Source organism: Rhinolophus sinicus, linkage group LG05 (genome assembly GCF_036562045.2).
Source record: "Rhinolophus sinicus isolate RSC01 linkage group LG05, ASM3656204v1, whole genome shotgun sequence".
Classification (NCBI taxonomy): Eukaryota; Metazoa; Chordata; class Mammalia; order Chiroptera; family Rhinolophidae; genus Rhinolophus; species Rhinolophus sinicus.
In genome coordinates, this window is record NC_133755.1 from 74,273,914 (window position 1) to 74,286,046 (window position 12,133).

The 12,133-nt window shown below is 37.3% G+C and overlaps 1 protein-coding gene and 1 non-coding gene across 3 annotated transcripts in view; one reads left to right on the forward strand and one right to left on the reverse strand.

The window, feature by feature from the left end:
- The window catches only part of ZC3H6 (zinc finger CCCH-type containing 6), a 63,455-nt gene that overhangs the window by 9,336 nt on the left and 41,986 nt on the right, over window positions 1-12,133 (reverse strand). For both annotated transcript variants that reach the window (XM_019714518.2, XM_074332491.1), the window contains 7 exons: window positions 11,802-11,935; window positions 9,904-10,020; window positions 9,188-9,299; window positions 4,124-4,233; window positions 3,396-3,649; window positions 2,340-2,839; window positions 1,788-2,021 (listed from right to left, as the gene is read on the reverse strand). In XM_019714518.2, coding sequence (XP_019570077.2) covers window positions 1,788-2,021; window positions 2,340-2,839; window positions 3,396-3,649; window positions 4,124-4,233; window positions 9,188-9,299; window positions 9,904-10,020; window positions 11,802-11,935 — 1,461 coding nt within the window. The remainder of the gene's footprint in view (window positions 1-1,787; window positions 2,022-2,339; window positions 2,840-3,395; window positions 3,650-4,123; window positions 4,234-9,187; window positions 9,300-9,903; window positions 10,021-11,801; window positions 11,936-12,133) is intronic.
- LOC141572029 (U6 spliceosomal RNA) lies at window positions 455-561 on the forward strand. Its single transcript, XR_012497040.1, has one exon. It is a non-coding gene; the product is annotated as a U6 spliceosomal RNA (small nuclear RNA).

Below are 12,133 nucleotides of genomic sequence, written 5' to 3' on the forward strand. Positions count from 1 at the left end.
GTGCTCACAAGACGAACGGTGGCATTTAGGGTGGGGTGTGGCTTACGATGGAATACACTATGTCACTATAGCAAGAAGTTTTACTGGTATCTCAGTGTCTGGAAAGATGACTTCTGGATACCAGGTCCCTTTACTTCTTCTCCCTGACCTCCAGGAAGCCCAGAGCTGGGCTTGTGATTCACTTTGAGTGTTTCTGTACAGTTACTTCACTCCTCATAGAATTTGTTTCCTGACCCCAATATGTAAGAAGCTACTTTAGTCTCACTTTCATATCAATATATTTTATAAGCAGTCAAATCTTTTTTGCAATGAGAATAGATATAGTACAGAAGGAAAGTAGAACAGCAGAAACAGGCCAACAACAGACAGCAGATATTAGATAGGAAATGATGGTTAACAGTTTTTTATCAAAGGGCAGCTAAGATTTATATAGACATTAAACTTTATAAAAATAGTGCTCGCTTCGGCAGCACATAAATTAAAATTGGAACGATACAGAGAAGATTAGCATGGCCTCTGTGCAAGGATGACATGCAAATTTGAGAAGCGTTCCATATTTTTTCAGTTTCTTAGCCTACTTGTCATGGTATTTTTCTGTAGAATGCATCTTCCAATAGTTTTATTATTTAAAAATTTTTTTCCCCCACGAAACTGTCTGTGTTTTCGGCTTAATAAATTTGAAACTGCTGATTAAAAAAAAACTTTATAAAATAAACACAAACACAAAAAACCTAGTGGATCAAGACTTTTTCTGTATGCAGAGAAAACAGCCCTCATAAAACATCACAATTGTATATTATATTACAGTATAAAATTTTATATCATCTAGAAAAGTTTTAATCTTGTTTATGAAAACATAAAACTCTGTAAGACCTTATAGAAAGATTACCATTAAATGGTTTTTTCTTAAAATTAAGTTTTAGTGCTTAAAGGAATGAATATAAACTGCATAGGAAATTAATAGGAATCCTTCATTTCCCTGCAGTATAAAGTTAATATTACCTTCTTTGAAAAGATAACAAATAATGTTCATATAATAAATAGCCTGTAGCTACCTAGTGTTACCTAGTTTTGCACAGTTATTGATAAATTTTGTTTAAGAATGGTTAAAACTTATCAATTTTGTAATTCATGAGAACCGGATGCTTTAAACTTTTCTCTCCTTAACTGAACTAATTGCTATACATTTATCTATATCAAAACTACTAAGTAAACTTAGTGTCTCCACATAATCTTTTATATTAAAAAATATTCCTTGGGGTGGCCGGTTAGCTCAGTTGGTTAGAGCGTGGTGCTAATAACACCAAGGTTGCCGGTTCGATCCCCGCATGGGCCACTGAGAGCTGCGCCCTCCTTAAAAAAAAAAAAAAAAAGGAAAAAAAAAATTCCTTCATAATACAGCAGAACCTGAAGTATACAGACTACACCCATCAAAATTTCTCTAATATCTGAACTTGGTCTAGAAGTCAAAATTCCTGAACAGGAAGGTGGCCTGTTCCTTTTCTTCCAAAAAAAAAACCCCAAAAAGGCCTAGTAGAGAGTCTGCTCACCCGGGCCTCCTACTCTAGCTTCAGATTTACTCACTGCTTCCAGTCAAGGCCTTGGAAGTGACTCACTAAAGCACTGATGGTCCTGGAGACCACAGACCATCCCAACAAGACAAGACAAGAGCTTACAAGGTGAATTGGAAATAAGAGTAGACCATTTAGAGCAACTCAGTTCTCAAACTTTAACCTAGTCAAGGGCTGAGTGACCCAAACAGGAGAGAAGCTTAACACCTGACACACCTTCTTCCTTGCTTGGTGCCCTCTGAGGCTGGGTGCTGCTTGGTTCTTCATCTTCTTGGTACTTCTGAGTAAGTCGGACAAAAAGAGCTCTCTGCACTGCGGGGAGGAGCCCTGGTGCAGGCAGGGGTCCGTGGCCTGTCATGTTGCTGCTGTCATCATACCCACTCCCACGGTTTGGTGAGTCTTGACCAATGGGAGGGTGATGCTGGGCAAACTCACCATGCCACATCCCATCTACATATGAAACACAGAAAGAGACACGCAGTGAGTTAGCACAAAACACCACTAGAGAATACCACAGCGAGTATAAGAAATTGAAGCTCTAATAATGATATTTGATGGTCAAATTACTGTGATTGTACATATTTTTAAAAGTCATCTAAAGCTTGATTGTTACAAGTGTTTGGCTAAATTTAAAATGCATTTTAAGGTCTCAATTTCACCACACTTTACTTAGCTTTATTTAAAACATACATTCTTATCACCCTTTAAATGGAAAACAGGACTCCAAATTTTACATTAGAAATGAGTTATTCCAAAAGGTAACCTTACCACTAGAGTTACTGGGCGGCTGAAAACTGTGTACAGCATGCTGTGAGTAGTAATTATCATAAAACTCGGCAGGGTTCTGTAGGGACTCATAACTGGCGCTGAGCTGCATTTCACCAGGACCCTGTGGGTGTGACGAGCCTGGAGAACAGTGATTCTCTCTGGGAACATTCATCACATGCTCTGCAAAGCCCGGGCAGTGGTAGGCACCACTCATACTTGGTGCTGTCAAAGGTGCTTCCGGAGGCACAAATACTGCAGCGTGACTGTGAGGACCCACAGCCCCAGGTGGAGCAGGTGGCGCAGGTGGGCTCTGTGGCATGGATCCTGCACACGGGTGACGTCCAGGGGAGCCTGGGTGCGTCACAGGACTGCTGTGTTCCTGAGACATATTGGCTCCAGCACCTGGACTTGACTCAGAACTATAGATGTGCTGAGGATGCGGGCTGCTTTCCTGAAATTGTGGACCTGGTGGTGAGGCACTGCTGTAAAATGCTGGTGGCCTGCAAACAGAAAGAACAGTATTTCCTGGTTTCAAGGAAAGGAGCAAACAAGCATGCCAAATTTCTGAATAGATATTAGTTACGTGTATTTTTCTATATCAGAATTGGATACTAAGAAGCAATTTATTCTGTATTATTTATAACTGGAAACACCAACATGTACATCTTGCTTTCATTTTAGCCCATAGTTTTCTTAATTGCTGCTACTATCAGCTGTTCTAGAACTTACTCATTGTTGATATTTTGTAAAACATGCAAAGTACAAAGATAATCACCTCTAATCCTACCGCCCAGAGACAAATGCTTTGATTGGTCCTGTTCTAGTCCTGACTGCTGTGTGGAATTTCTGAGTTGTGCTAAGGACTCCATAGGGAAAGCCCCATGGCAGGAAGCAGAGGGTGAGGGGGCCACAGAGGAAGTGGGAAGTAGAGGTGCACGCCAGACAGCTGCTATCTCTACCTAAGCTTACTTACATGATTAACATGGATACAAGTGAGTGTCTTAATAAGAATTTCTTGGGGACAAAATGCCACCATTTTTGAAAATTTTAACTTACTTCTTCCCAATCTTATGTGCTAAATCCACAGTAGGTTTTACAACTATTTCAAAAAGAGATGGAATTTTCTTGAAATCATCTGAGAGCTCTGTCTGAAAATCATCTTCAGGATCGGAGAAGGGGACGTGCTCTGGTGGGGTTGGCAGGAGCCCCACTCCTGGAGGTGGTTTGGGAAGAGGGGTTATGCCGCGCTTCCTAAGCTCTTCTAACTCTCTTTCATCCTCATTTGTGGGTCCTTCTTCAGTATTCAACACCTAGAAATAATTGGCAAAGATGACCATTTTAAAACAAGCTTCCTTCCTCACATTTAAAATCGTGAAGACTTCAGTAAACTAATTTTGTTAATAGAAAAATACTAAGTTGAAATGGGTCATAGATAGCTAACTCAGTTTTGATAAAGAGAATGAGGTTCAAAGAGGTAAAGGTATTTTGATATTTTTCAAAGCAAATTAGCTTTTTAATGGCACAACAGGATGACAATGAAAGATTAATTCCTAGTCCATTATTTCTGTGTTTCTAACACACCTATTAATGAAACATATTAAGTTGGTGCAAAAGTAATTGCGGTTTAACAGGTTAAAAATACTTGCAAAACCCACAATTACTTTTGCACCAACCTAATAAATAACAAATCCTTGCATTGTCAGCAGTTTTATAAAACATGATTCAAGTCAAATGAATATGTAAAGAGAACTAACAAATAATCAAGGTGCAAAATTATTACTCACTTTATCCAAAAGTTTCTTTGTTTCTTTAGTCAGATCATCATGTGAAAATTTACACTTGTCTCCTTGGTAACATTTTGCCCCACTATGATAGAACTTGCATGGAAATTCATGTAAACAAAAATATTAAGGAACAGACCAAACAAAATCAAACTCTAGTATTTTTAAACCAAAAAACATAACTGCTGGATAAATAAGACTGTATCACTACATACTACACTGAATTTTCTATAATCACATCAGACAACTTGTTTCATTTTAAGATTAAATATTTTAGTTATGCAGCAAAGCATTTAAAAAATCTTAACTCTCTCTTACTTTATTAAACCTAGAAAACGTTTCTTAAAGAAAAAGTACTTATACTGGTTATAGCAAATACTATAGTATTTTAACTATGTAAGCCCTGTTGCTTCCTACAATGAAATAAAATATTACACAGAACAAATACATTTTATATTAGGTTGGTGCACAAGTAATTGCAGTTTAAAAGGTTAAAAGTAATTGCAAAAACCGCAATTACTTTTGCACCAACCTAATAGTGTTTATTATCTATGAAGAAAATAAGGGGTTTAATATGTCAAGTTAAAGTCAAGCATACCAAAAGTAAGAGCTATAGGCTCATCTTACTTATGACTTTGGGGACAAACGTCTAAAGAAAATATTAAACCTAGAAGTACAGTGAAAAATACACCATTTTCAGGTAGCTTATGTTCAGGGAATTCCAGGGTTGTTTTAGGAAATTTCTTACTGTAATCATCACACTGATAATGTCAAAAGAGAAAAATCATACAATCATCTTAGCAATTGCAAGAGGCAACTGACAAAATTCAAAATCCTCTTTTGATTTAAAAAGCTCTTGGTAAAATAAAAATACATAACTTGATTTCAAAAAAACTACAGCCACAAGCCAATGCAAAAGTGTGTATTATATGCAACAATCACTATTATTTAACATTATTCTGGACATGTAGCCAATACAATTAAAATTAAATAGGACATAGAAATGATTATTTATAAATGGCATGATCCTAGGGAAAAAAACATAAGAATAGACTGAAAGCTTTCGGAAACAGTTCAATAAGGTTATCTGGTTTCTAAAGAAACATGTCAAATCTGAAAAGCTATTTCTTTTTCTTGAATAAGTCAAATTTATCATAACATTTTGATAAAGAAAGGAGGATTATTTGCCCTACTAAATATCAAACATGCTCTTACAGAGGGGAGAGGTCAAACAACACTATGCATGATAGTCGTATAGAAACAGAGCTGTGCACACAGGGATATTTAGGATCTAGGATTAATGCTGCCATTTTAAATTGGTGAAGATGAGACACCAATGTTAACCAAGTTACTTTTGGAAAAAAGTAAGCTCCTTACTGAGCCTCATATATTAAAATAGAATCTATATGAATTAAAGATGTGTTAAATAAGAAATATAAATTTACAATCATAGCTGGATCACATTTTAATAAAAATTTTTATAAAAAATTGTGTAAAAACATATACACATGTATACATCCACTCACACATACATACATTAGCACAGAAAAAAGATTTGACTTTATGCCATATTGTTAGCATGGTTATCTCTGAAGAGTTGAGATTACTTAGGGTTTTTTTAAAGTTAGTTGGAAAATTATCAAACATACCAAAGTAGAGAAAATAATACAATGAGCTTCCTCATGCTGGCCACGTCAATTCAATTTCCATCATCTGGCAATTTGGTGAGGTCTATGCCACCCCCCACATTCTCCTCACAACTCTCCCTAAAAAACACTGGAGTGTTGAAAGTATAATCCAAATACATTTAATCTGTAAATATCTCCACATTTATGCCAAACAGATCAGGAATATTTTTCTTAAGTCACAACCTTATCATCAATCTGAAAAATTCACACATTAATTTTATCCACTACCCTGTCAATATATAAAATTTCTGGACTGTTTCCAAAGATGCCTTTTTAAAACTGCTTTGTTCATATTAGGATTCAGATCCACAAACGGCATCTCGTTAGTATACCTCTCAAGTTCCTTCATTGATCTCTAGGAGTTCCCCTCCCCTTTTATTTTTGTATCATTTATTTGTTAATTTTCGTATTTTCACAGGTGTTAAAAGACTCCCGATTGCATCATATCGAGAGGCATTTAATGTCTGGTTGCTTCTTTTTAGTGCTAAGACTGATCAATTGGTGCAGGTGTTGTCAGCTCAACTAATCCATTATAAAATTTCTCATCAACTTTTCATCTAATGATTTTTAGCAGCCATCAGCAATCACTGCCCAGATCCATTAATTCATCCGAATTTGTGAAATGGTAGGACTGCTACGTCAGAGGGTGAACTCTTGTGTAATTTTGCCAGATGATTACAAGCTTCCCTCCACAAGGGTGCACCATTTTGCATTCCCACCAGCAAGGTCTGAGTGTATCTACTTTTTTACAGCCTTGCTCACAAATTTTGCTGTCACATTTTTATTTTTTGGAGGGGGGAGGGGGTTTGCAAATCGGATAGCTGCAAATGGTATCTCAGGGCATAGATTAAATTGCATTCCTCTTATTATTATGAAAAAGACTGAGCATCTTTTCATACGTTTTGGGGCCATTTGCATTTCTCTCTCTGTGAATTATCTTGCCCCATTTTTCTTCTCCATGTTTAGAAACTCATATATTGAGCTGTTACCTTTCTGTAAGTGATGTAAGTTGCAAACAACTTTTCCCATTTTATTATTTACCATTTACTTTGCTTAGGACACATTTTTATTATTATGCAAATTTAAAAATTTTTATGTCATCAAATTTTCAATCTTTTCCCTTATTGCTTCTGGATTTTAAGTCACACTTGGAAAAGTTATAAAGGAATTCACCCATGTATTCCTCCAGTATATGTATGGTTTCACTGTTTACATTTAGATCAATAATAACAGGGGTTATTTACTTTCTCTTTTTTTTTTTTTTACTTTTTTTTTTTTAACTAGACAAGGCTATTTAAAATTTATCTGGAAAAGTAAACATGAGAATCTACCAAATATCATAGTGTGCTGGTGAGGCAGAAACAATCATAGCAAAGCAACACAAACATGAGGGCAAACAGACCCACAGAGCCAAACACATCTAGAGTAAAAGCGAACATGTAACATTTCATCATGATAAAGATGGAGTTTCAGATGGAGGGGGCAAGAAGGCTCCACGAATCCTAAAAGGTACAAGTAACCAGCTAGATATTTGGGGGTTAACAAGGAAAGTACACTATACATATATGTTTTTAAAAGGACTATATACATTTGAGGTCTGACAATTAAGTTCACGAACTTGCCACCGTGCGCTTCCATGGGAAGCACTGTACAAGCAACTCGGTAAGGTTTCATAATCTTGGTATATCAGTGTCTCACAGCTGTGTTCGTGTTGACATGTGGCGGTGTCTTGATGTGTGGTGTTCATTATCATTGTTGCATGTTTTTGTGTGCCATTGCAAGAATATCTGAGCTTGAATTAGAGCAATGAAGAAACATTAAATTTCTTGTAAAACTTGGCAAGAGTGGAAGTGCAATCAGGGACATGTTAGTCCAAGTTTATGGGGATAATGCCATGAAGAAAACAGCAGTGTACAAAACAATTAAACATTTTTCTAAGGGGAGAGAACGCGTCATTGATGAAGACAGGTCAGGGCGGCCAGTAATGAGCAGAACTGATTAAAACATTGCAAATATTCATCAAATTGTGCATCAAAATCATCGGCTGACTGTGAGAAGCATAGCCAACCAAGTAAACATTGATAGAGAAACAGGAAAATCTTCACTGAACATCTTGGCATGAGAAAGGTGTGTGCAAAAATGGTCCCGAAAGACCTCACCGATGAACAAAAGCAAAGGAGAGTTGACATTTGCCAAGACCTTTTGGAGAGGCAAGACGATGTTTTGGGCCGTGTTATCACTGGTGATGAAACATGGGTGTACCAATATGACCGTGAAACAAAGCATCAAAGTGCACAGTGGCAGTCAGCCAATTCTCCATGACCAAAAAAGTTCTGTTAGTCTAAATCAAGAGTCAAAACGATGTTGCTAACCTTCTTTGCTATCAGAGGGATTATTCATTATGAATTTGTACCAACTGGACAAACAGTTAACCAAGTTTACTATTTGGAAGTGCTGAAAAGGCTGCATGAAAAAGTTGATGACCTGAACTTTTCACCAACAATTCATGGCTCTTGTATCACGACAATGCACCAGCTCACACGGCGCTGTCTGTGAGGCAGTTTTTAGCCAGTAAACAAGTAACTGTATTGGAACACCCTCCCTACTCACCTGATCTGGCACCCAATTACTTCTTTCTTTACTCAAAGATAAAGGAAATATTGAAAGGAAGACCTTTTGATGACATTCCGGACATCAAGGGTAATACGATGACAACTTTGATGGCCATTCCATAAAAAGAATTCCAAAATGGCTTTGAAGGGTGGACTAGGCACTGGCGTCAGCACACAGCCTCCCCAGGGGAGGACTTCAAAGTTGACCATAGAGCTACTCAGCAATGAGGTGTGTAGCACTTTTTCTAGGATGAGTTCGTGAACTTAATTGTCAGACCTCATACAGTGAAAAGCAATTTGGATGGGGGGCAGGAGTACAATTTAGATGTACAGATTTCCTAAAAAAGAAGTAGGGAAGTTATTTATCACTGGGGATAAGATTTTATAAGACTTTGATTTTATAATATTCCACAATAATTTAGTAAGTAAAATAATTAAGTCATAGAATAAATATTTTGCTAACTACTCCTTCAGGAAGCACACAGTCTATTGAAATACTTATAAGCTGAGTATAGTAAACATAATATAAAGTACCTTTATTTCTTTCATAGATTTTTTTTCCAAAGGGAAGTTATTCCATTTTCCTAAAGAATAAACTCAGTTTGCCCTTTTGAAGTATAAGGGCTGATTTTACTTGGTTTATGTAATGTGCTATTTAAAATTTAAAACCAAACGAGCATTTCTAGGTTGTACTCAACGATTTTTAAAACCCTCAATGATGCTTTCACACCTCAATATGCTGGTTAACTATTTTCAGTAAAGGATATTATGCATGTAAATGCAGTTCTCTCCTTTGGTACAGTATCCTTGTAAATAAAATTTGCAGATCTCTTTTCTCTTCTCCAACTCCGCATCGTGGTCAAATTTACATTGTTCTCCCTGTTCACAAAAAGAAAAGGAAGAAAGGAAGAGAAAAAAGAAATCATTGGACTGAGTTTTCTCCATGGAATTTCACAGTGTACTCATAATTATGGTTCTATCTTCAGTTTTTAAATGATGAGCTAATAATAACTCAAACAGTCCCTGGAGTTCCTGCCCAAGCTGGTGGGCGTGGCTCCGTGCAGAGGCAGCACAGTGAGGGGGCCTCAGGGGACCCCGCCTGGGTCCCACCAGCACTCTCCATGTCCAGCTGAACTACTGTGGGGACTCATTTAACCCTCTGGTGTGGCCACATTTACAATTGGGACAATAACTACTTCCTAGGGCCGCTATAAAGACTAAGACATTTAATATTAGTAACCATTTGCCACACAGTGAGCACTGTGTTTGTTAAAAAAAACTCTGGTTTCAACAAATCATAATGTTGTCCCAGAATATAATTAAATGATTTCTGGTGTACAGTATTTCCATGCAAGATACATTTTGAAGAACCAGATTTATTACAACTATATGAGAAATGAAAGAACTAATCACCCCCCAAAAGACTTAAATATTAAAGAGTATTTTGGAAATAAAAGTGTTTATGATATTCCTATGAATTTACCTTAATACATCTCCCTTCCAGAAAGTATTTACAGATTTGTTTTCCTTTGTGTTCCACCGTGTGCTGATTGATAAATTCCTGAGTCATAACCTTCCATTTTTTCCCTGGTTTATTATACTGCAAAAAAAATTTCATTTAAATGTAACATGAAATATTAAACAGATACTAAAATGTATAGCCATACATACCAGGAAAAGAATATATATTTACAGAAAATGTAATAGGTACTATAAAGATTAAAAGATGTTATGAGTTTTATGGCCAACAGAATTAGAATGTGTGCTGCCGAAGCGAGCACAAGGCCAACAGAATTAGTAAGTCTTTAGAATCCATCAACAGATTGCTTGTTCTGTGACCATCCTTGAGCTTTCAAGAAAGTGAGTTTGGACGTGCAGGGATCCCTGAAAAGGCTAGGACTGGCGGTGGACATGCTAACCACTGAGCATGCCTACTTCCCTGGACAGGCCTTCCCCAGTCCCTCCTGAACATGGCTGCTGCCTTGGGCTCTGGCACTGTCCTGTTTGTTTCCAGAATCACAAGAAGAAATATCTCATGATAGCCAATAAACTGAGGCAGTCAGTAACATATTTTAATCTTATAACATATTTTAAAATAGTCCAAATCTGATGAATGCAAAAGAAAGAACTCACTGATTTTCTATTACACGACAGAATGTTTTCGTTGCAGCCCACATCTGTAAACATCTAAAAAGTTAGTGCTTGAAGGGGTCATTAGAGCTAATTTAATACCATATGTCCTCTCCTTCTACTGATTAGCAAACCCGAGCTCAGAGGCAGGCGGTCACTTACTCGACGCCATGCTTTCCCAGAAGCTGATTTTTCCAGGTACAGAGTGACAGATATAGGAGGAGGCTCTCTTAGAAGCAAAGCACCACACTAATTTGGTCTAGGGAGAGCAGCACATTCCAGAGGCCTGCTGGTGTAGGAAGATGGACAGGCAGCGTATAACTACCCAGAAATCCTCAGCTTGTTTTCCAAGCTGCTGTCTCATGGCACATAAAGCAGCCTTCTTTGTGCCTAAGCTGCTCAGAACCTTTATACATTAATGCCAACTCAGAGACCTGAGGGTAGAGCAGCGTGTGCAGAGTTTCACAAGCTTATCTGAGCTTTTTTTAGTCACACCTATTTACACCTCCCTAATTAATATTCTAAGGAGTACGTACGAAGACATCTATGCCTATTATCTTTAAGCCTAGAGATTGGAAAACCAACCATTTTCCAGTTACAATATATTGCTATCTCCTTGCTCTCAATCAAAGTTGCAGCTTTATATCTCAGCCTTGCTCTGTAAATTCAATCAAACCTCACTGGAAATGTGGCAGAATATAGGAACTGAACCGCTCCAAACCAGAAAGTCACTATGTTCAAGTTCAAGACAAAATGTATTTACTCAATATCTATCATATTCATGGTTCATAAATTCATCTTCCCAACCATTTATATTTCCTTTTCTTCTCTTATAGTGCTTTCAACTCTAGTAAGTAAGTTCATTTACCACCACCTCCCTTCTTGGCCCCGCTACATCTTGGGCTATTAGCATTTTATTGCCATTTGCATCTGGGGAAGGTGACTCCTAGGGAGGAAGCACAACAGAGGGCTAATGGAACCCACATTTCTGCTTTCAGACATATCACTTTTGCTTTGAGGCACTTTCAAACACACTAATTTTATTTTCAAGTCACCCGAATCTGCATCTCTATAATAGTATCATAACTAATTAAAACAACAATTCTTTTTTTGGAACTCATTTGTACTCATCAGATCTGAACTGGAAGTTTGCATTTGCTAGGAAAGTAGCATTCAAATCACAGTGCTTCCTTTGTAGTAAATCAGAAGATAGAGAAGCCCCTCTCCTCACTGAGTATAAACTCTCAGTACCTCTTGAAAGTCATCCGTTCCTGAAAACACATTGGGCCCTTTACTGGCTCGTCCCCCACGGTCTCTGCGTTTGATTTTCTTCGGCAAACCTCGTCCACGACCAACGTTAAAACTTTTGACCCTCTGTTCGATACCTAAAAAAGTTAAAACGTACTTCGAATATTATAGAAAATAGCATACCTGTCAATACATTAGTTTGTAGCGGACAGCTTATTTTAAACAGTCTATAATGTACAGACATTCTTTCTTTCCCCTTCAGATTCAATGAAAACAATTAATTAAATCTGTACATTTTACTTCCTGGGCACTGTTTCTTATTCTTTTGTTTCTTA